The sequence below is a fragment of the Phodopus roborovskii genome, unplaced genomic scaffold (genome assembly GCF_943737965.1).
Source record: "Phodopus roborovskii unplaced genomic scaffold, PHOROB, whole genome shotgun sequence".
In the NCBI taxonomy this organism is placed as follows: Eukaryota; Metazoa; Chordata; class Mammalia; order Rodentia; family Cricetidae; genus Phodopus; species Phodopus roborovskii.
This window is the reverse complement of record NW_026125543.1, coordinates 1703211-1729213: the sequence shown is the minus strand read 5'-3', so window position 1 is coordinate 1729213 and position 26003 is coordinate 1703211. Positions and strand designations below refer to the sequence as shown.

At 40.2% G+C, this 26003-nt stretch overlaps 1 protein-coding gene across 4 annotated transcripts in view; it reads right to left on the bottom strand.

The window, feature by feature from the left end:
• The window catches only part of Dclk1 (doublecortin like kinase 1), a 275000-nt gene that overhangs the window by 54508 nt on the left and 194489 nt on the right, over positions 1-26003 (bottom strand). For all 4 annotated transcript variants that reach the window (XM_051176966.1, XM_051176965.1, XM_051176968.1 and 1 more), the window contains exons 5-6: positions 25354-25470; positions 13605-13699 (exon numbers count right to left, since the gene is read on the bottom strand). In XM_051176966.1, the coding sequence (XP_051032923.1) occupies positions 13605-13699; positions 25354-25470 (212 nt within the window). The remainder of the gene's footprint in view (positions 1-13604; positions 13700-25353; positions 25471-26003) is intronic.

Genomic DNA, 26003 nt, shown 5'->3' with positions numbered 1-26003 from the left:
GATTGTGGGTTTGTTACTCTCCCTTTGATAAAGACACAGTAAACAGGAGACCAGCTTGGCATATGTTACATAATACATCTGAGAGGAAGGTAAGAATTAAAGCCTAGGCCAGGAGAGTCTCCTGTAGATGGATTTTGATTGAAGACCCATAGAGCAAACAGGTTATTGACTCAGAGGGAAAACATTCAATATTAGAACTGGCCGGGAAGAAAATGTAACAAGGGATGCTTCCGTCTCTGCCCCTACTTCTTGAGAAAACAGTTTGCACACAGTTATGCTATTTCTAAATAGTGAACACAGCTCATCCTAAAAGATCTTCCTTCTGTTCCCCTGGGTTTATCCACTTGGTTGGCCTGATGGGAGCAGGAGGCGGTGAGGGGGCGGCATTGGCTCATGGTGCTGGCTGTCTGTGGAGCAGAGAGAAGGGAGAGCGGCTGTAGTTGCATTGATCACGAAGTGGTGATGAGAAGCAAACTTGACCTACATTTCCTCTGCTTACCTATCTCCCATTCAATCTCCACCCCATTCCATCCGGCTAGAGCTGAGCACAGGAGGGCAGAGGAGTTTGTGTGACTCATGCCCAACAGTCTCCTGCACAGAAACCCCAAATACCTGCTTCTTCATAAAACAGGTCTGTATGGTTGTGGATCTACCATCTAACCACTCCAAGGCCATCTGAGGCAAGCACCACAGAACATTTCTTGAGTGACAAAGGGACAAAGATGGATATATCCCATTGGAGAGTTCAGTGATGGTGACAGGTGACAAGATTGGAGTGAAAATTATACTAATAGTGATACTTCTGCTTTCTTGCAGGACATTATAGAAATTTTAGTATTAATATTGTATACCCGCAAATGTCATTTGGTCTGTATAATGTGCCCTGTACTTCCCTGTATCACAAACATCTTGCCGCAATGAGCTTGGTGAATCCAACTCGTTTCCCATCTTTTCTCAGCTATCCTCCCTTTTGACTAGGGACATCACAGATTCAAAAATCCTAATTTCCAAACAGAGTTTTTTATTTCTGTTTGTTTGATTTGTAAGTATGACAGTACAGACTCAAAACCCACCGTGTTGAAGACACAGCGAACATAAATCAGCCCAGAAGCCACAATCTACAGACTCTCAAGAAAGCCTGTGGAAACTTTATACGTATAGTATCTGCATGGAAGGAAGACTGAGACAAGGCAGATTTGTTATGTTGCTGCCTGGAGAAAATAAACATCAACAGGACCATACTGGAGGGGAAGGTGTGTGCTTTCCAGAACAGCAAGATGATCCCCCGCATCATCCCAAAGGCAGTGATGATCCAGGCAGAAAAGCATGAAACAAATTGGATAGGCTGGAGAACTTCTCTTCTGGGCTTTCTAACCCTTGGATTTCTTCTCTTGGCATTGCAATTGATGTTTAATAACATAACTTTGTCATGGTTTGGATGTGGCAACTTCTGCCTTGCCATATTGTATTCCATATTTTACATTTTTTCTTTTTCTTTTTTTTTTTTTTTTTTTGCACCCAAGTTAATGGACAATAGTGTCCTCTGCAAAGATATAACAGTTTATACACTCAGTTTAAAAAGCTGCTTTCCTTAATAAGGCCATCAGGTGCTCTGCACAGAACTCTGACCTGAGTTCATGGTGACATCTCTTAAAAGGTAGCATTCCATAAATTTGCTGTATATTATTCAGTAAACTGTCTTATTGATTAATGAATTGCATTTTCAACAGAGTAGCAAATATCTGTTGCCATGAACGCCTGCCATACTGCCAGTTGTGTTTGTTCTATCATATGAATAAATGTCCCCCAAGGTTTCTAAGCTCAGTTAACTTTGCATTTATTTTTTTAAAGAGTGGGGTCAACACAAGGATGATGGTATCTACAATTGCTTTTGCTTTTTCAACTCTAAATTTGTGTTTTTGAAAATGTAGAGCATGGCATTTAAAATTTCCTGCTGGATGAGACTAGTAGAGAGAAAGGCTTAGTTATGTATTAAGAAGGTACTCTTCAGATGGAAAGTTCTAGTTTTCTTTATTATGCTCAAGTACAGTGCAATTAATCTATTGACCTTCTAAGGGCATTATCTTGTCTCTCTCCAAAGAAGAAGCAGAACACTATACAGTTTACAAAAGCAATGATACCTTACAGACTTCAGGGGTTAAACTGGACCTTAAATGCAACCCCTGGGTTTATTCACTACAGAAAGGTGCAGCCAGTAATATGGACACTGTCTATTCATAATTCTTATTGCCAATTTCTAGGGTTAACCTGTATGAATGGAACTTCAGGCTTTGGAAACAAACAGGGCTCCCTCTGGGCCTCCTTTCTCAATTTGCCCATGCCTATCTTTTCTTGTTCATCATGTGATAAAGATACATGATTCTCCCTCTTCCTGGAGGCATGCAGGGCTATCAATCCTCTTTAAGCCCAGTACTCAAAACTGAAGGCAACTGTTTAAATGTGTTCTAACTAGCACTGAACCCTCTTTATCCTGAATAGAAAATTAATTCACTGCAAGATCACACTGGCTTCTCTGTAGTCCCATGTTTTAATATTTTATCAACCTCACAGGAGAACCCATTTCCCTACTTGAGAGGCTGGTTTTATGGACCAAGCATTGAGAGTTTATTTATGTTAAATGCCATTCTTAGTGATATTCATTTATTTTATGTTTTCTCCTAGACCGTTAACTTTTGAATTCTGGATTTGCCATCCCATCGACTACCCTTTCCTTTTCCCTCCCTTCCCCCACTCCAGTCATGGGCATTCCTAGGTATACTTAGACCGTAGCCTCTCTTGGAACATTATGATTTGTATTTGCATGTTTGGCTTGAAAACAGTAATGAGCACATATAATGAGCTCTTTAGAAGTGACCTAATGAGATCAGCCAGTCCTTCATACTGCCTGACAGACACCAAAGAGACCGACTGCTTCTAAATGAAGTTGTTCTACCTACTTTTATTGTAAGTGGACAAATCACTGTAGAAGGTCCAAGTTGGTGAGGTTTTATGTTGATTTCAGTTAGTTTGCTAATTTGGAGGCATCTGGGCCTATAGTACAAAAACACTCGGTTATTTTAGAATTTAACACAATTAGTTGCTCCAAGAGGTGCCATGACATTTGAGATGTCATCGCCTCCCAGCAGATTTAATGAGAACCATTTGGGCAGGTTGCTGACACCTGGAGGCTTTTATAGAACACCTCCATAAAAGCACTGCACTGAAAAATAAGAACACACCCCAAGCACAATGATTTAGCCTGGGATCACATAACAGATGGGGACGGACGTTGCATACTTTTTGAAGTAAGTGAGAAAGCTGAGCTAACAGCTCTAACCACATTTTACCAAGATGTATCTGACGACTGTGCAGTCAAAGAAACAGTTCATTTTTAAATGTTATGAGTTACTTATGCCATTTGTATGAATGTTGTCACTCAGCCAGGGTCCACACTGCATCAAGATTTGGAAAATATCCAATTGCTACAATTGACTCAAGCAGTGTAGACAAATCTATTGCACAACCCAGATTTGGCTGCATAATGGTACTATCTCCAGATTCTGCCTTGCAATATGATGTGGAAAGGGGCTAAAAGAGCCAAGAAACCAAGTGATGGCTCTTATTTGAGTTCTGAATTAACTTTATAAGGGAAACATAAGAAATAAATGCTTCACAAACTAACCACTATCTGAATAATCTTGACACTACATCTACAGAGATTTGGAAGACAACCCAATATAGAAAATGAAAAAAAAAAAAGTTTGTGTGGGCCATTGGAGAGTAATAAGAATTTATGTTATAGAAAAGCCATACATTTATTTACTCCCCAAGTGGTTATAGAACAAAAGGATGATAGCACTAATCTGCAATGACTAACAGGAGCCCACTCTTTAAAATAAGGCAGATTCTCTCTACATTATTGTTAATGTGTTCATCCTAAATAAACTAGGAAATACACAATCAAATTAATAACCAAAAATAAATATTTGAATTTTTAAAAATTCGTAAAGATTCAGTCAAATTGTTTAAAAGATCAGAGAACTATTACTCAGGAAACTGGTTTGTTGATAGGAGGAACACATGGAAATGATGGCCTTGGATTCTGTCTTTGCGAGAGAGACCACAGGAGCTAAGACTTCAAAAGTGAATGGATTCATTTACAGTACAATCTCTGTTGCATCAGGTAGTCTCCTTTGCCTCTGTTTTAAAGCCAGAACTCTCAGGTAAAGATCCCCTCACCTGCCACGTGAGCCACTTATCCAGAGCCCATTGTAATGGACAGCTCAGCTCCCCTCCCCCAGCCACTCTTCACAAACCCAAAGCTTCGAAGGGGTTAAGGACATCATCTTCTGTACCTCATGGAGTAGAGTCATTCCCTTAGGTATTTTCTCCTCAAGTAGAGTTTCAGTCTTTAACAAGGACAGAGAGCTACTCTCTGAGGCATTTACATTCAATCCCTGTTACATGAAGTATGAATGCACTTTGGCATTATATATAAATTTGGTAAATTTCCTCTAGGTGCACCATTTTAGCCATAGATACTGAATAAATTTTTATGGAAACAAGAATGAGAAAATTACAGCCAATTAATATTAAGCTCAACAGAATTCTGGAAAAAAAATGTTAGTTTAAAACTGTAATAATAATTTTTCATAATTTTAAAAGATTTATTTATGTATATGAATGCTCTATGGACTTTATGCCAGAAGAGGGCATCAGATTCCACTATAGATGATTGTGAGTTACCATGTAGTTGCTGGGACTTGAATTCGGGACCTCCAGAAGAGCAGCTCTTACCCTCTGAACCATCTCTCCAGCCCTGATCTTCTATGGTTTTAAGTACTTCTCTTAACTTGTAATTTATTGAGTATATTTTTCCAATATTAAAAAAATAAGTAGCCTGTATACATGCACATATATACCCGTATACATTTTCCCACTGAAACTTCTATGACCTTAGGGAAAAGGTTATTAATCCCAGGAGAAAGCTAAATTGCCAATTAGTCTTACAAGTTCACCCTTAAGGCAATCCTGAGAGGAAGGTACATTGCTAATTACAATGCAACCACCGGAAACAGCATTTCCCTCAGATAATCATACTTTGTTTCTCCTGTCAGCATTCTATACTTCATGTGTGCTAATTCTGTAGCCTGTCTAGTATCACCTGCTGTTATTACTCAGCACAAGAAAGCTGTGTCCAAGGCGATGAAGGCAATCCTTGCCGCACACAGTTATTCCAATTTTAGCATCTAAACAAAGAAACTCACTGAACAACATAGGCAGTTTTTCCTGTTTATTAACATGATTTAGCTAAGCTGCTAAATGTCACAAAGGTAAGTTCAGGAAAGGGTAACATGGTTGCATGTGAAACACAAGGTACAACATTTTACAAGGAAACTATAGCACAAAGGCGTGAAAACTTTCCAAATTGGGTAGTTCAATAAAACATTTCATTAGTTCTCATCTCTACAAAATTCTGCAGGTTGCCTGGAACGATGTTATTTCCCAATATACTGTTGCTTAAACCATTTTCATACAAAATGCTTTTTTTTTTTTTTAAAGAGACTATATATTCAAGCAACTCCAACTGCAAATTGTATGCAACTTTTCTTTTAAAAATCCAACTTTATAATATTCATAGTGTTTCAAAGAGTCCTCAGAAAAAAAATGGGAACTAAGTTCCTTGCCTGGCAATGAGTAAAAATGCCTCAAAAACACATCACAGTAAAATTAACATCCATATTCTTTGCCTATTCGCCTTGGAATATCTACTACCCTGGCTTTAAAAACATTGTGTGGCCATATAGAATACAAATACCTAGTGTTTCATGCTTCACTTATACTCTACCTCAGAATTTATCCATCACCTTTTATTACAATAAAATATATTTCAAAGACACCGTATGTCATGCACCCTTAAAGTTATAGTGAGGGCCTCGATTTCCAGTTTTCCCTACATGCGTATAGACACAAAATTACAAATATCTTTCAGCTGACAGTTTAGTATGCTATATCAAGAAACTCATATAATAATGAATTTAATGTATTTCTGATTTCCATACTATTCCTCTGTGGGTTCAATCTACTAAACACTGCTGTCACTAGCATGCAGAATTAGAGGTGCTGGGCAAGGTGAATGCAAATAGGCACAAATGAGCAAATGCACACAGACAGTAAACTTCAGTCGATAAGCATTTTCAAGTGTGTATACACTCATGTAGACACACATACACATACAGCAAGTATCTTCAAAATATTTTACCAGTTTATAAACATGAAAAGAACACACAGGATGGCCTTACATGTTATCTGGCTTTGTAACTAAACTTCAAATCTACTTAGACTTTTTCTAAATTTGTTTCAGCATAACACTCAACTACCCACAGGTCTAGAAATCAGTTTGTTTAGTGAACATTGATTCATAATCACTGGAGTCATCAATATACATATAACAAGAAAGTGTCATTTCATTCAATCAATTTACTGACTGGACATCAAGAATTTCCAATAGAAGCACCAATGAGCATTGACATTTAACAATCAGTGAAAGATTGGATTTGCTTGGATTTCAGTTGTTTGTCTAGATTTCAATTAATCTGGGAAAATCAGTACATGTAAAGATTTGGAGCTGTTTGATTATGCTAAATTAGAAAACTGATTTTGAGCTTAAATATGCGCCAACTAATATGCCTGTCTCAACTTTACAACATTAAGCTTTACATTACAATTGTACAGGAACCAGTAACTTATAAGGCCACACTATAATGCCATTCTTTATTCATCATGTTCTGTATACACACACAGATGTTCACGTAGGCACACCCACATGTACACTGAGCCCTGCAAATGCACACAGATACCTACAAACCTGTATAGATATATGGCCACCATAAAAATGACTTAGTAGTTCAACAGTTAAAATATATGGATTTATCTTTTAGCTTTGTTTTTATACATTTTCACTCACATTTAGTTTTTAAAATGAGGCTTTTAGACATCAGTGTTTTTAAATGGAAACAAAAGCACAGCCAGGTAGGGATGCAAAGTCTGTGAGAGCAAAGCACCCTTGCTGCTTAACACAGGGCTCACAGGCAGGGCGCCAGATGTTTGCAGAACATGGAATTTGAGTCTGAATTGTTAAGGTGGCCTCATATGTGCATGCAGCCATGTGTACAGATGGGTGGACCTCAAACTTCTAGTTTAGAAACCTATGACAGTACAGATCTTCTGCTAAAACAATAAGTCAAGACAGTGACTATTACACACAGCTTTCAAGTTCAAGCTGAACACCACGTTTTGTGTATCGCTAGGTTTCTAGCTTCTAAAATGCTGAAAGCAGGGATCTCTTTGCAACATCTTTCTCTCTAGCTATGTCTTAAAAAAAAAAATCTAACCACAAATGCAAAAGCCCGAAAAGGTCAACACAGTGTAGTCTACCCTGAGAGGTTCATCAGCAGGAGAAACCTGTGTGACTTTTGGATGGGGTCCTATCCTGCTCAGAAGGGCATTCTTAAAGTTCAGTGTCTAAGGTTGTAAAAAGAATTGTAAAAATAGCCACATCTTAAGTGACTGTAAATTACCCACTGAGTTTGCCGCTTGGATGGTTAGAAATTCTGCTTTAATATAATAGAATTATTTCCTGCATAGAAAAAGATCTCAGAGTATGCTGTTTCCATCTCGGAGGGACTTTAGTTTCAAAAAGTAAATGAGATATATGGCCCTTGAACAATCCTCTAATAAAAGTCATATGTCCAAAGATGAAATGCTATGGAATAGCACCTCTCTGGAGCTGCTTGAATGGAAAGTTGGCCACAATACCTCCTGGCAATTAGTTCAAGTCCACTCTCTTTACGTTGTGTCTAAACAAAGCCACGGGCTTTATAGCAATTGGCAATCGCTGCTGCTCACACAGAACAAATAGAATTTATTGGGCCTCTCTAAGCAGTAGCTAGTTGTCCATAAGACTACAGCATGGGGGAGCTGAAATTACTGGAATTTATATTTTGTCCCAGACCATCTGACCCACTGCTTTCTCTGCATTTTTGACAGGTTAGTCAAATACACACTAATCTTTTACGGGCTCAACTATATTAAGTAATGCATTTTACAAAGACATAACACTACAACAGACAGCACGGGCATCCTCACAGATGTTTACTGTCTCAGCTAAGACAAGGCAGCCCTTTGATCTCAGCAGGAGTCTCTGTTCATGTCAATTGGAAACAGTTTTAAAATCTGAAGTCTGGAACAGGTATGATTATTTTCTGTCCTTTCAAGATGGAGGGATCAGTCTGCAGTTCTCAAATAACATGCCAGAGAAGTGTCCCCTCTTTAACAGACAGGATAATGAGACACTAATTATTATTCGGCTAAATTTTCAAATGCTGGTAGGATTCCTGGACATTTTATTTTTCTTCCTCAGTCAGAATATTTTATTCACTTGTCAAGTGAGATGGTAACATAGGTAACTATAAACCAGATGGGAAAATTTGCTAGTTGAACAGTCTACTGAGGGAAATAAATCAATAACATTTGAAACTGTATGACAAGGGAATTCCTCTCCATCTTGAATCAGGCGTTTTCAAATTGTTTTCAAGAAAAATTTGAAAGAAATTTTGAGTAAAAGGCTCCAAATGGCACCATACATTTTAAATCTGTCACCCTACTGAGATATGTCAAGCCTGGAGAAAATAAAATCCATGCTTTGTTAAGCTTCAAATTGTTAGTGTTTGAGCTAATAAAAAAGAAATGGTCACGGGGTATCGTCTAAATACAATACACCATACACATTGATTTCTAACATTCAGATTTAAAAAATAATTGCTTTACATTTAAGCAAAGCTGTCTTAACACTTTTGAAGATAGAGAGCTAGAGGAGAGGAATTAGTAGGTTAATGTTTAACAGTAGGTTATAATCAGAGACATACTCAGTTGACACAAAAGGAGTTTTGCATATGAAAATTTCCCAAACAAGATCCAGAAATGATCAGAATGGAGCTTTGGATATCTGGGGGCCCAATGTACCTAAGCACCATTTAGAAGAATTTCAATTCTCAAACTGAGTTTATTCTTTGAAAAAAAAAAAGTACAAGTCCAATTATTTTTAGGTCAATATATATATATATATATATATATATATATATATATATACATATATATATTTGTATATATATGTATATATATATATTTGCTGCTTTAGGGAAGCATTGTATAATTAATAATAATAATGTCAAGGTTTTCATGTTTCCATGAAGCTGAAACTATTTTTGTAAAAGATAATCTTGAAAAATAAAATCCATGTGACAAGAAAAACAGGACATTCTGGCAGACTAATGTTAGTCTGAGAGATGTCTCTCACAGGAACCCCTACTTATTTCCAGTCATATTTATTTGGAAAGATCATAAAGAACTTTTCTGTTATTTTGCAATAAAATAACTAAGTGGCCATATGATTAAAAAAAAAAAAAAGAGTGTACCTTTTGAAAAACCATGTCTGCAACTGTTATTTGAATTTGCTTAATATTTAAGTACAGAGAAATTATATTTATGTGTCTATGATGATTAAAAAAAAACCTCATTGATGAAATGGTGACTCTAATGTTGGATAACTAGGGTAGTTCTTGTACTCAATATTAGATTCATATATGAAATTTACCTGGAGCCAGACCTTAGTCATAAAATCTTCAGCGATGGAACACATATTATATTCAAAGCCTCCACAGTGCCATCAAATGGAGGAGATACTTAAAAATTTTCTTTTATAGAAGAATACCATGAGTAGAAAATGTCTGCATACTTGCTTCTGTAGGACTTAATTACTTATGCAAAACTCTTTTGTGTATTTTGCTGTTAGACATTTGCTTAGGAAATGGGAAACCTTGATCCCATCACAAACCATACACATTGCTCCATTGTGTCTTTTACACTGAGTCTCCTACTGAGTCCAAATCATCCGATGAGAGGGGGCGATACAGGTCCTGTAAGATGAAGGGCAGGACAGATTCGTTTACTCATCTTTCTTGGGTTCCCTGCTGCTCTCTGGGGAGCAACTTGGAAAGGGATGGGTCCTTGGCTTCTAGCATCATTAGAACTAATCAAGTTTGTGTAAGAGAGAAGATTACATAGGCAGAGTGATGATTTCATTTCACTGGAACGAAAAATGCTTCCTGAGCTATCAGGGGTTCCTGCCTTCCATTGTGTCCAGTTGAGTTATGGCCCCAGCCACCAGCCAAGACCAACTGTGCTTTTCTATGTCTAGGCAATTCTGATATGGGTATTTTCTTCCCATTGTGGGTAGAAGAATGTGATTACCTCATAAAACAGCTTATCAGACACAGTGTCTGGCATTCAGAATATTCTGGGATGTAACTCTTGCACACAGTGCCTTTCATAGTTTTATATTTGGGTGACTGGAATAATTCTCAGTTATCCCTATCCACATCCCATCCCATTCCATCCCATCCCATTCCATCCCAACTCTCCTTCTAGTTCCCAACCCTTTATCTCTTCCTGACTTCCTCCAGCCTCTGTCTGCTACTATATCTCAGTGTTGGTAGCCAAGCAACCAGCTCAGTTCCACCAAGAGCGTCTATAGTTGGCTTTTCTCCAGTTTTGTGCCACCCACTCCGCATCATCCAATGGATCAGTTAATCTACAAAAGTTAGTGATGTGGGAGTGTAATGAGAACTTCATTCAACCTACACAACACAACACCTTTTTCTTGATGTCTTGAGAAAAGGGGGAAAAACATTCATGGAGGGGAAGAGAGACTCCAAGTTGACTTCTGAGGCTGGGCAGATGCTTCTAGATGGCCATGTGTAACTAACTATGCTTTGTATAAGTAGGAAAGGTACTGGGTCCACTGTTTGCAGTGTATTTTTGAAGAAAGAACTCTGGTATGCTGACCTGTCTCTCATATGACCATATTCTAAAATGTCAAAGCAAGTAATTTAGAAACATGATCTTAAAGGAAGGAAAATAGCTTATGAAATCATAGTTAACATAAGTAAAATATAGGTTTTTTAACTCATAGAAGTCAGTTACATATCTTAATATTCCCTTTAAAAATTAGCTTCTGCTCCTGTATTTTAAAGTGTGTGTGTGCGAGACAGAGAGAGAATATGTGTGTGAGAGAGATTGTGTGTGTACCTGTGTATGAAAAAATGTGTATGTGTGTGAGAGAGAGGTGTGATAGGTGTGATATTGTATATCTGTGTATATGTGTGAGTGTGTGTGTGTGTGTGTGTGTGTGTGTGTGTGTCCAGATGGCTTTGCCACCTCATTTTCTGGATATGTTACTAGGAAACATAGAAAAAAAAAATAGAAGTGGCTACTGTTTTCTAATTTGCAATAAAAGGGATTAATTTATTCTTTGAAGTGTCTTCTTTTAGCTTATGCCAGCTTTCACTTATTTTAGTATTTCCTGCACAGAAGTATAGCCAACCATTTGAAAAGAATATTAACCAAATTTGAAACAGGAACAGTTTTTAGGGATATTCTGGTCCCATTTTGACAGGGAGGGGTTATTCGATGCAGTTGTCTACACAAAAAGATGAAAGTGTCTCTCACCAAAGCAGCTGGAAATGTCTCCATGGTACATAGATGGAGGGTGTTCATAAATTCAAAGGCTTGAAAACAGAACCATCTTTGAATACATGTAGCTAAATTCAAAAGCCTAGAAACTAAACCATCTTTGAATGCATTCAGTATCCTGCTTACAACATGTGTTTAATAAATGTTTTCAGATGGTGATAAACTCTCTGTCCCCTTAAAAGAAAATGAGAAAATTTTGGCTTCCTCAGTGATAGTGCTATCCTGGTAGTTTATATGGCAAGATGAAAAAAAAAAAATCTGTCCGGGAGCCACACCTGTTAGTTATTTCTGAAGTGCTACAAAGTGTTAATTATGTAAGTCAATGGCGACAAAGCTGGATGAAATGTTTCTGCTTTAGTTGAATGAAAAATCCCACTGAAGCTGAGAAGAAAAAGGTGCAAATTCTGGTCTCACCCTCCTAGTACAGGACAACTAAGCAAGATATTTTACTCCCAAGATGGAAGGGGTCTCCACAAGACACACCTAGGGAGAAGGCCTGGTACATATTCCAAAGCATCCTGAATTTAGTCTCAACAACTAAACCTTCCCGAGATCAGTAAAGCCTGAGACTCAGGTCAACGGATCTAAAGGTTTGTTGGCTTCGACTCTAGGTGTGTTCTCTGAGGCACAAATACACTTCAAGAAAGAGGATATTCCTGAGTCATTTTCAATGCTAGATCTCTGGCTCTTTGTACAGAGTGGAACCTTGCTGGCTAGTATTTGTGAGTACAGAATGACCACAATGACTCTTTCCTCACCTAAGGATAATTTCTTAAGATACTGAATGAATGTGGCCAATTCTGCTTTGAGTAGTTCATTGATGATTCCTGAAATCACTCAGGATGGATGACAGGTTTCTCTAATAAAAAAAATAGTCCCACCATTGACCAGAGAAGCAGATACAAAATCACAGGCTTTAACAGACTAAATAAGCTCAACTCAATGCCAGGAGACTTAGCAGAGGAAGATATTTGGGTCAAGAGGTTCAAAGTGACCACAGACTAATTGATTTCTTTTTGGCCCCTATTTAAAAAATGGCTGTTAGGTTCTGGCAGCCTAAAGATCCAACTCGTGTAGAAAACTTGAAAGAGAGGTACTTCCATATTTAATGTGCTTACATTTGTCAAATTTAGAAGTGTCATTTAAATGCATAATAAGAAATTAAATTAAAAAATTCTGATGTTTAAATGCAATGGCTTCTGAAATGTTTCTGTTGCTTAAACTATTCCAGTGGGCACCATCCTATAAGTCACCTAGGGATACATATCTGCCTGCCTCTTTCATGAAAGCAGAATACTGAGGGATTTTCCAGCGTGGCCTTCCATATTTCCCCTTCCCAGTTCTTTCTGGCCTTAGGATGACTGGGATGGATGAGCAGCATAGGGAGCAAGGGGGAATTGGAGTAGGTTTTTTCATTCCAGATAAAGAACTTGCTTAGCCTGGAGAAGCTAACAAGCACTATATCCAGTAACTTTTACACACTTGTCTCTGAGCTCAGTTAATTTCTCTGCTGTTACATGAGAGGCTAAAAATAAATACAAGAAAACATGCTCAGTGTTCCATTCACAAAACTTGTACCCTGCATTCCTATGGGCACTGCATGGGTTCTCCAGATGCTCTGGACCACCCTGCTTGCCACTGAGTAACTTTCCAGGAGGACTCTGCCTCCACTGGCTCTTTCTTTCCCCCAAGAGGCTGGTGATTAATGGCAGTATCTAATGACAGTAATGACAACTAAGGACACTTGCATACATAATAAAGTATGTACATTATGAACAAACAAGGGAATGTTTAAAACAGAAGCAACAATTATACATTCTACTCAGAGGTAAGACTGGGAAAATCTGTGGAAATTGAAAGACCTGGGTTCTAGCTGAAGCACATCAATGGTGAGTGAACCACATCTAGTTACCTCTTGCCCTCCAGAAAAGCTGTACCTTTTGCTGGCACCCATGCCACTCTGCACTGAACCCTAGACAGATCTTAAGTAGGTGGCTTGCTTGTGTCCTTACCCTCTGCTTCCGCAGGCTTCCGGGGCTGGTGGGCGACGGACTCGGTGACTTGCCCGAACGTGGAGTGGAGAGCTGACTACCAGGGGTTCCATTAACTAGAAAGAAAAGGAATCACACACAGAGAAAAACATCACATTAAAGAATTTTTCGTGACAATTCATCTTTTCAAGGAAATAAACATCCAGAGAAGGGACATCAGCTAAAAATTGGACCCATCATCTGACTGATGACTTTAGGGAATATCCCTCCCCAGACATTCACTGTCCTGTTAATCTTGTGTTTAATACAATAGCAGGTTACATAATTAAAAAAAAAAAAAAAAAAAACACGGTGCTTTGCACAATTTTCCAGTGATGACTTTATTTGAGCCAAGAGAGATTTTCATGAGTATGTTCAAGGTTTTGAGACATTTTTTGGTGTGTGTCTTTAATTTAGTTGCCCAGTGGGGGGAAAAACGTTCTAACAGCTCACAGGTGGTATTCCCAGAGACTTTTACACATTCCTATATTCATTTATGTCCTGTCTATGCCTCCTCCTCCCGCCAAGCCAGATTCTGATGGGTCTGCCCAAAACAGGACAAAATAATTGCCCACAGATGCAGAGAAACCCCACATAGTTTGTCTTTGTTGCTATAATAAAAAGCTGCCAACAGGTCCCGAACTCTGATATTCTACCCAACACTTTAGTCGTGGAAAACACTGTCAGTAAGCCTAGATGAAGCCACAGAAGCCAGCAACTCTTTTCTCTAACTAGCACCACCTCTGAGAACACGTACCCCTGAAGACATGATTTTATAAAGATATCAGACGCTGCCACTCTTAACTTGGCAACATTGCAATGCACAGGGAGAGAAGAAGAACCAGGCAGGAGAAACACACATTCTGGAGGAAGCCCTAGGGGAGAGCCATCAGTGCATTCCACTTACCTTCTATGAGTTCTAACATGGACACAGTCTTAGTGTTTGACCTGATAATAGCCAAAGCCCGAGCCTCCTTTCAGCACCAAGCCCAGCACCCGCAGACAAGGAAAGCAGTTGGACTAGCTAGGGATAGCTAAGGCTGCTCGGGGAGCAGGCTGAATGAGAGGCAGGATTCATCAGCAGATGCCTTTTCCTGCGTAAGGCTGACGTCTTAGCAGCGGCAGTGGGAGGTGCGGGTTCTGTCTTAGGCTACATCAAAGGTGTCAATTAAGCCTCATGCCAACGCATTGCCACCACAACCCCCACCAGACACACACTCACTCCTCACTCCGGAAGCCCCAGCCGGCTCAGTCCTTTGCACTGAATCATGAGGAAGTGCCTCTGGGGGCAGGCAACTCAGTGACTCACACAAGAATCAAAATGACAATAACTCGTCCAAAGCCCAGCAAGTTCCAGGTGATAAGGAAACACAAAAGGCTGTGTGCTTGTGATTTTTCTTTTCTTTTTTACTTACACTGAATGCTCAAAAAATGTAATGGGCCAGGGAAACGTGTGTGTGTGTGTGTGTGTGTGTGTGTGTGTGTGTGTGTGTGTGTGTGTGTGTGTACTTGGCTCCTTTTGTTAGCTGCTCCAAAGGTCTTTAAAATGCCACACACTACACTAATTGGTAGCTTTTCTTTGGAAACTTATTGATGACTATTCTTAAAATTCTTTCTGGGGGGGGGGTTGTTTATTGATGTTGTTTTGCATAGCACTACAGCAAGCTGTGAGTGTTTTAATTTGCTTGCATGCTGGGCTGTCTTTATTCAATGAGTTCCTTGTATATGGCTTACTGGACTAGACTTTCCAGACAGTGGCTTCTAAGGGAAGGGCTAAGAAATAGAGCAAGCTTTCAGCAATGTAGTAGATGCTGAGTCCACACCTACCAGAGAGGAGATGCTGTCCCTGGTGGTTAACTAGACGGCACCTTTTATTAAATTAATATTCAAAATGCCTACTTTAAATCTGCTTTACAACTTAGTCATACCTAGAGGCTATATAGACTGATGGGGGTGGGGGCAAGCTGGAGGGATGGGGATGACCAAAGGCAGCAAACACAGAAGTGAGTCTTACATTAGGGATTCTGGTTTGTTGTTGTGTTTTGGGAGCCAGGGACAGAACTTGGGGGGTACCAGTGGGCACTCTCTGAGCAAACACACACAAGAAACTTCTGCTCAGCAAGTATAGATGCTGTTAAGTAGCTTAGTGTATCATAAACTTACGTTCTATACACCAGGCAATGCATTGAACCTTTAAAATACATCATCTATTTAATTCATAGTGATTTAATAACACAGGTAGTATTACTTCTCCCCATTTTACAGACAGAGGAATTGAGTCACAGACTATGAGCTGAGCTGGAATCAGCACGCAGGGAATTGAAATTCATTGTAAGGAGTTTGGTTTGTATCCAAATGACAACGAGAAGCTATTGAATGATTTTAAGAAGAACCAAGGGTCTAGGTTTGCATTTTATGAATGTTTAAAAGAGCTTTTACTCTGTCAAGAATGAATTAGAGCAGCACAATATTGTACCTGAGACTATCCCCTTACAATAACATTAAAGCAGGGCCAGCAAGACGGCTTAGCAGGTAAATGCATTCGCCACCAAGTCTGAGGACCTGAATTCAATCTATCTTCTTTTTCCCCTTCAACACAGACAGAAAAGCCTACATTTCCTTAATAATAGGAAGCACAAATTTGAGGTCTCATTCCAACCAAATAGCACATGTCGTACACACTAAAAACTCTTTCCTGTGGGAAGCTTACTACTGAATATGAAAGTTCCTAAAATATCCTAGATTTTGGGAATAGCTGACCAATTCATTGCTTCTTCTAAATGGCCTTAGATTCTGTTCGCACTCACACACACACACACACACACACACACACACACACACACACACACATTTCCTTCTTTCAGTTGGATTCCTTGGGCTCTCAGACACCAGGTACCATGTGAATATTTTCACCAGTGAAGCTGGTGAAAATGTTGCAAGACTAATTGAGAGGTAAATGGCTTCTCCTTTTCACTGAGTAAAAATATTTTACTATGTTTTTGACATGATCAGATTGCATGTTTAAAGGAAGGAGGGAGTAGGACATGCTAGGAAAGTGGAAAGTGGATGCTAGAAGGAGAAAGGTTTAAGTGTGGAAGTGCTGGAAGAATTTGCAGGGAGGGATATGCAACACCAAGGAAATGTGCAAAGTCATGTGGAGACCTATTTTTACAAGTTAATTAAAATATAATTTAAAGAAGTTGAAGCAAAAAAGAGCATGGCAGGGGATTAATGATCCTTCCAGAAACTATAGGTTATTAAACAAAAATTCTTACTGCTGATATGGGGTCTCCCTAGGAGCTGATGGTTAAGGAAGTGCTACTGGTGTCTAAAACAATACAACTTATTGGCAATGACCTCGCTGCCCACCAGAAGTTGATGTCCAGACCCTGTTGCAGATACCACATGCTATGGATGCTTATGTAGGCTTATCAAGCAAGATCTGACCTGGAAGCTTCCTTACTGGTAGCAGGCTGTGGTGGTTTGAAAATGAATGGTTTCCATGAGCTCATATATTTGAATGTTTGGTTCCTAGTTGGTGAGCTATTAATATGGAGTAAGAGGTGTGGCTTTGTTGGAGAAGGTGTGTCACTGGGGTTGGGTTTTGAGGTTTCAGAAGCCTACCCCAGGCCCAATCTCCCCACCCCTGACGCCATCTTGCTCATAACATATATTCTTTCATCTACTATGCCAGTTGCCATGCTTGCCTACCTGCCACCATGCTTCCTGCCATAATGATCATGGGCGAACCCTCTGAAGCTGTGAGCAAGCCCCCAATTAAACGCTTCTTTTTTGTATTAGTTACATTGGTCATAGTGTGTCATAACAGCAATAGAAAAGTAACAAGACACTGAGTCTCATGGTGCTAGAAGGTACTATGCAGGCTACTGGGGGAGAAAATCATCACTCAGGTGGGACGCCTCTAAGCTACAGTAAGATTGGGCCTGGCAAGGTGTGCCTATTGTATAATAGTGGCATGAATATTATGGTAGATAACCAACTACGTTTTAATGGCATTAGAGGCTCCCCCTCAGGAAGGAACTCTTGCCTGGTGCTATGAAGCTGGTCAGGAGCTGATGGCCAGGGAAACTGTAAGCCATGTGTGTGGGGTGGGACACACAATTATCACTTTGCTAAACAGACAATGGAACTGTTTTTCAAGTAGTCATGTTTACATCCATACATTGGCAATGCTCTCAGCCTTCCTCAGAGAAACCTCTTATTGAAGCTGGCAGCAGTTAATGCAGAGATTCCTAATGGGTTAAAATACCAAGCCTAGGAACATCCTGGAGGAGGAGACAGAAAGAATGGAAGAGGTGGAGGATGGGGAGGAGGGCCAAAAAGGATGCCTTTTGAACATGACATGGACCGTGGTACCTACAAACTCACTGCGGGTGTTGTTATTCACACAAGATTATGCCTGTCAACATTTCATCATGGAAGAGGGGAGGTCTTGTGAGGCCCCAGTCCTCCTGAGGGACTACTGACAGTTAATGGTTACTAGGGGAAGGGGCACCACTTCCTTCATTCACGTAGTCATGGAGTTTTCCATGCTCCAGTAAACAGCCCCAACTCCCACAAAGGCAAGCAGCTCTAATGAGCATAACGGGTCACACATACATAGAAAGATGTAAAAGTGGGGTGGGGACTTGCTGGGAGGAAGGGTTTTAGCAGGAAGGGAGATGACAGAGAGTAATGGAGAGAAAATGACTAAAGTTCATCAGATGCATATATGAAACTTTTAAAGAATAAAAGAAGTAAGCGAATAAATAAAAATTGTGGAAAGTTAGGTATGGTGGTAGAAGACTACAGACTTAGCAGTCATGAAACGGATGCAAGAGAATAGTGTTTGAATCAGCCCAGGAGACACAGTAAAATCAAGGGAACCCTGGGTTATGTAAGAAGTCCCAGGAGAGGTAGAAGGGCTTGAGGACACTCAGCTAGACTCACTACACCCTAGAGTTTGCCCATCACTAGGAATTAAAAGGAGAATTGGGGAGGGGAAGAAAACCCACCCATCTGTGGAGGTAGGGACTCTCCTGGGTGAAGAAAATGGCTGAGAAGTACATCTAGGCATAACTAAGGGTGTCTATGTGTCTCCAAGACACATAGGGCACAGAGGGCTGAACAGACTCTCGTGATTTGAAAACACAAAGTCCCGAGAAGCAGTATCAGTGCATAGCTGCTTCCCATTTTGTCCCATTCAGTTCTCTATGTTGGAATCAGAGGGCACAGGAGCTTTTGATCTGTCTTTTCCCTTTTCTGGAAACACAGACCAAATGCGGCTATAAAAAGTGCACACACAGAGAGGATAGGAGAATATATGAACCACTGTGATGCTCTACAATGTAAGAGATGGTAAAAGAAACTACACATTAAATCCACTCCATTCTTACAACCACCTCAGCTAGAAGCCTCTACCCCTTGTTTGCTAGAATAACTAAGCTTATGCAGGAACCAATAGCTGCCATGGTTTCCTAAGGCTGTATGCACATTTGAAGATGTTTATGGGACGAAAGGCAAAGCGCCTATAGCTCCATTTGACCCTCAGGACTTATCTGCAATTTTTTTTCTACAAAGTATTTGCATTTGTAATTTGTATTACCTTCAAACAAAAAGTCAATTGGAAAGTTTTATCAACAACTTACCAGAGTACAAAAATATATGTATTATAAAAAGCACTAGAAAAAATGTTTAATAAAGAGAATATATTACTTAAAATTTCATGAATTCTATGAAAAATTAAATCATCATTATTATTTTAGTTTTTGGAGGCAGGGTCTTGTTCAGTAGCTCAGGCTGGACTGCAATGTGATCTTCATGTTTTCAGCCTGTTGGGGGCTAAGGTTATATAGTATGGGCCACTATGCCTGGCTTTACAATAGAATTTTCTAAGTAAAAATAAATGTCCAAGTGTTGTCTTCAATAGCCATTGTTCTGCTCACCCTTCGGACCACATATATAAGTTTCAAGCTGTTTGTTATGATGAAAAATTCTGATTTGTCCTTTTCTTCTGTTTCTTTTTTAATTGCTACATGGGCACAAGTGGAATGAAATCCACTTGCCATTTCCCTGACATCTTCTAACGTGGAAACCATTTAGCTCTGGCATTGAGAAGCCAGGATCAGGGAAATAAGTAGAGGAAATGCATATCTATCTGTAGGTTCCCAGGGTGGGCTGTGCAAGTAAGGCTCTAGCTGCCTTAGACTACCCCTGCCTTCCTGAGCACAGCTGAGACTGTTTACTGCCCAGAATCTCTTTCTGAGCCACATGACCATGGCTTGGCACATTATCAGGGTGAAGCAGGAAAGAAGAACAAGAAAGCACATGGACTGAGAGAAAACAAAGGTGGCGCTGTAATAGCTTTAGAACTAGAATTTAGGTTAGAATTAGAATTTAGATTTTGAAATTAGAATTTAGAACTAGAATTAGAATTTGCAATTAGAATATAGGTTAGAGCTAGAATTAGAAATTTTCAGTTCTAACTTCATAGGTGAGATAGAGCTTTGGTGATTACAGAGAGACCATCTACTGGGTCACCAGGAGCAGAGGTGAAAGGAAAAGAGACATGGTCCTGCCAGTTCATATTAAAGTACATACTTATGAGAATGCACTAGGCTCCTCCATAGCTCCTAATATTCCTCAGTTCATTCATGTATGTTGTCAGCACCCACCAGAAGGTACCGTGAACCCAATATGTTAGAAGATGGAAGTTCTGAGTTTCTAACAGTTGATCTAACACTGTGGTTATAGAGAGAGGGTTAAGTACCATAAGCATCATATATCAGCCCCTTTGAATCTCCATCCACCAATTGAGGCAGCATATCCTCCCACCTCAGCCTGGGGCAACTTAATCATGAAATCATGGAGAACATTCCCAGGCAAGCCCCCAAAGCTACATGGTCTGGTGTGTTTGAACAGTTACTTCCTAGTTGTATCTTCACTGTGGAGACCCTATGAACTTCTTGCTATGTGGCCTTTAGGATGGACCACCTGTGCTTTCCCTCCACCTCCAGCTCCCTGCATTTTGGGCTATTACTTCCCTCATAGTTTTCTAGATCCTTCTGATCTGCTCTCAGAATGGCAGATGTTCCTCAGGGTTCTGTTTTCATCTTTGCAAATCTCTGGATGGGGCAGAAGAGTCTTACATTTCTATTGTGGAATAATTGCTTTATGCCAGGGTCTATGCTGTCAGCTCAAATCTCCTTACTCAAACGTCATTCATGCTTCCTGATATTTTGACATCACACATTTCTCTGTCTCAAGTGGAACTCCCCCCTTTCTCCCCCCCCCCAGACAAACAGAATCTGTCTCTGAGTTCTTGGGTTCATACCCTTTGGAATTTCCTTCCATTTCTAACTAGGTTTCAGGTCTCTTCTGCTAATTTCTTCTTAGGTAGACTATAGAAGCCTTCAGAGCCTTCCTACCCTTGAATAGAGTTGTTATAAGATGGCGTTTTGTTGAACTCAGCTGTGGTCCTCTTTCACCTCCTAAGACCTACAACAGGAAACACATCTTCATGGCCCTGTGCAACCTGACATGCAAACTCAGATGTGTCATGCTTTCTAGACCTTTCCAGAATTCCGTTCTGTGATTTCATTTTTCAGAGAATCTTATTGTGTAGCCCCAGAATAGCTGCAAACACCTATTCCCCCAACCTTTTGAGTGTTGGGACATTAGGCTGGTACCACCACGTTCAACTCCTTATCAAACTGACAACTGTTCTTTATACTTTTATGGCTTTGCAACTTCATTCAATTTGGAGAAAAATCCTCCTGTCCCTTCTTATCCTAGCGAGATTCTTCCAGGGACAATTTATAAATTCGAGATTCCTAGAAGCTTACTCTGACTGAGTCAATGATGCTTCTCCTCTCCTTCTCCCGGGCCATCACCACATGACACTCAGTGTACCACAACAGTAAATACCCCATCCCACTAGAATACAAATGAGTTTTTCAGCAAGAATTGCAATTTAATTGTTGTTGCTCTTTGGGGCCTAAGGCATGATGGGACATGGCAGACACTCAGGAAGTGTCTAATTAACCTGGCATTAACAGTGAGGAATCATATAAGACAGTTGGTACCACCCCAAAGTAAACATTAAGTCATGGTAATGGTTCAGAGCTATAAAGAATATCTTTAGGGACCTCACCGGGGTGAGTGCTGAATGGGTGAGAAGAGAATAGTTGTGAGAATAAGCTTTAAATATATGAAAATTTGGAAACACAAGGGATGGACTACTGGGTTCTTGCTGAATTTTATCTCCAACCATTCTGTTGGAGCCTCCATGCAGAAGTGCTCCTTTCTACAATGCAGACAGCCAAATATCTGCACTGAAAGAAAGGATGGAGCTAGCGGTTTGCCTTTGAAGGCATCTGATAGGAATCAAAAGAACTTGCCAAATTAGTCTAGTGAGCTGATTAAAATTCTCTGCACTTCCCCAGCTATGATTCTGGTCTTCTCTGCATATGCTGCATCCATAAAAATGTAAACTTTAAATAGCATAAATACAAGACCAGGGTTTCTGGAGCCACTATAAATAAGTTTTATGCTTGTGGCATAAGACATAGTGCTTCAGTCACAAGAAAAATTCATGTGAAGGCTTTTCTCTTTTGACTGCTCTCCCTCACATCAGTAGCACTCAGCACTGACCCTCCACAGAAATTCTCTGTTCATTACTGACCACTTGTTACCTGGAGTGTTTCTATACCACAGTTGTCCCTCAATATCCTTTGGGGGGTTGGTTTGGTTCCTCCTATGAATACCCCAATCTATATATACTCAAGACCCATACAAACTGGCATGATATCTGCATATGACATATGCATAGCTGCTGGATTAGCTCTAGATTACTTACAATACATGACAAGGCATAAACAGGACATAAACAGTGGTCATATCCCATTACTTAGGGAATAACGACCCCCAAATACATTGCCTATCTGTACAGATGCAATTTCTTTTCTGGGTATTTTTGATCCATGGTTGGCTGAACAGGCAATGGACAATCTGCAGACATAGAGAATAACTATCCTTTAGACTGTGTGCTTCTGAAGGTGGGGGTGATGAGTTCGCTCATGCTAGAACTGAGAGATGTAAGACACCTGTGGTGGGCACAGTTATGTTTGCCATGATAATCTATGAAGCCAAAGATTCTAATTAGAAGATATAACTAGACAAAAGGCAGTTGTCCATGTATCTTCCATGGAATATAAACTCTAAAACAGACCTCTTGCCCCAACACCTATATGAGATCTAAGATGAGGTCTACATCTTGAAATTTCCAAGTTTTGGGAAGATAGCAAAAAAAAATGCAGTTTCAATTAGGAAGCTCTGCTTTCCTCATAGATTCCACATTATGAAACAATGTGAAGGTGAGCAAAACTCTATTGATCCTTATTTAAATGAAGTCAGTTCATATTACAGTCTTCCTTTGTGTGTGTGTGGTGCATGTGTGTGAGAACACACGTATGTGCTAGCATGCATACCTACATGCTGAGGCCAGAAGGGTGTTAAGTATCCTGTTCTCACTGAATATGGTTAGCCACCTGGCTTTGGGAGGTCTACTAGTATTTGCCCTCCCCCCCAGTGCTTGGGTCACAGGCATATACAGGTATGCCTGGATTTTTTACGTAAGTCATAGGGATTCAAACTTGGGCCCTTATTCCTGTCACCAAACAGTGGAAAAGCTAAACTTTCACAGGGGAATTTGAAATGCAGCAGGTCCAGAATCATGTTGCCATCTCAATGTCTACGACTAGGCTTACAAGGCTGTTATTTCCTTTCAGTTACCAGCATCCAGTGGTACTTAAACTTATGAGCACATCAGAATTACCTGGAGGGTTCTGGAAACTCCAGCCTGCTTGGTCCCTTCCAGAGTTTCTGAGTCAGTGGGTCTGAAATGATGCTCAAGGCTCTATATGGCTGGTGTGTTCTCAGGTGGTGGTAAAGAGGCTGAGAATCACTGCTCTCACTGTTGCTTGAAATGTGACAAATGACTCTTAAATTGAAGTCACCTGAAAGACTACTAAAGCAGAGCTTCATATCCTTGGCATCTGAGGGTACAGGAATCATCATGTCAAACTTCACCTCTTACCAAGCAACTCCTGTGTGATGGGAGATGTCATTCTGCAAATATGTTTCTTTTATTGGTTAATGAATAAAGCCCTGCTGGCCAATAGGAAAGCAAGATAGGCAGGACTAGGAGACAAGGAGGAGGGAGAGGTAGGAGGAGATTCAACATGTAGGACCGAGAGAGCAGAGGCCTGGACCCTCTCTTTGGTAAGATAAGACCATGTGGAAACACTTAGATGAATAGAAATGGGTTAATATTTGAGACAAAACTAGCTAATAAGAAACTATTGGCTAGTAACAGTCCAATAGCTTTATATCTAATACAGAATCTCTGTGTGTTATTTGGGTCTGGTGCAGCTGTGGGACCAGGCTGGCAGGAAAACCTGCTTGTAACACCCGTGAGCTCTAAACTTTGAGTCTAGTGCTATAGAAAAGTCTTATTTTATGGTCTATCATACGAAGCTGAACTACAGCAAGCAAGGAGCTCTCTGCCTATGCCTTAACTTAGCAATAATAAATAAACCACAAGCATGTCTCAAGTGCCAGCCACAATCTTGCCAGTGCATAGTCCTGACTGACTATGAGGAAAGCCACTCTGTGTGAAAAGAACTGTGACTGCTTTCACCATTAAAGTAATTGCGAAGGGAGAAGATGGTCTCTGAGAACTGACTATGGAACAGCAGAAGTGTGAAGAGCCTTCCAGGGAATGTGGGTCTCAGAGAATCTGCCAATGTTGCCTTTTAGACCACCAAGCCTGTTCTTTTTGGTAACTCTCTCTGGACCATTGTAGAGACAGAAAAGGCCTCCCATAGGTTCACAGATCTTGTGAGCTATTTTGAAGAGCTCCCCTATTATGAAATCAGGTGACAGCCATGCTGTTGTACTCACCATTGATACTTTCTATTTCCCAGTTTATATCCTTCAATCATAATGAAACATATTTTATACTTGACACTGAAAGCCAACACCTTCTGACTGACTTGTGTCTATCTCAAGACCAGAGGAAGTGGGAAGTGAAAATGAATGAAATTCACCTATGAGTGTATAAAACTATAAACAATAATAAAAAGGTTATAACTGCAAAACAGCATATATAAAACAACCTAAAGGCGATGACAATGGGGCTGAGATGTTCTTTATCCCAGCACTTCCAACACCAACATCTGAGCCCATTCTGAAAGTGACCCAGCCAGGGTCACTGCAATGGCATACCTCCCCCATTCCAGGCTCCTTGCTCTTAGCCCCAGAGCCATATAAGGTAACCTGGGTCAGTGTCAAAAACATGAAAAACAGGTTCAGCAAAGACAAACTGGAAACCCTCCATAAGTCAGCCCCAAGTAGAAGCAATGCTCCAGTGGAAATTTCTAGAGCCTGAGAGATGAGCCAGGTAGAAGCTGTGGCAGCTGGTGAAGTGCAATTTGTATTTGAAGCAAATCTGTATTTCCTGAGTCTCAGTAACCATGCTTTTTCTAAGTTTGATTTTTTTTCCCTTACAGCCAACATGCTAGACTTGGGCAAATCTGTTCATCCGCTTGAACATGTTCTAAAATTATAAACCAGAATTGACGCCTGCTTGAGAGCCTCACACTCTCTCTCCACATACCCTCCACTGCGTCAGAAGCCAGCCGGTGGCTGGGGAGGCTCTTAGTGGCTTTACCTGAGCTGGTGGAGGCTGGGGACTTGCTTCGCCGGGAAGGTCCTGGGCTCTTGGTTGTGCCTCTGCGGGACGATGATGCTATTTTGGTGTAAGAAGTGGATTTCACCACACGACATTCTGTGGAAAGAATGAGAAGACACTTGAAGTTTGGGGGACAGCCAAATTAGGGACATACCAAACCTCCAAATTTACAATACTTACACTAGTACTATGAATAACCTTGAATAGTCTGATAAAGGGGTGCTTTTATTGGGGTTTTCTCCAGGGATCCATTCAGGTATCTATGGCTAAGTAATTTTACTATGAGTTCTTTCATCCAAGAGAAATATTAGAAAGAAAGGTCAACTTTACAAAGCAAGAAATGTGATGGAAAATTCCACCCACCTTGACAGTCAGGCCCCAGTGTTTGTCCTGGGGTCCTTAATGGGGCAATTGTGCATCTTTCTGAGGTGTGGGAACTCTATGTGGGTTACACTGGAGATCAGGTGTTACCATCCTACTTACAACGAAATGGCAACCTTCAACACATCACTGTGTGCATCTGCAGGAGAGCTTGCTTTCTGTCTATGGAATTATCTTGCTGTGAGGATGAAAAAAATCTCTTCTATTTTTAAATTTTCAATTTTCATGTTCATCAAATTCTGTGCTAT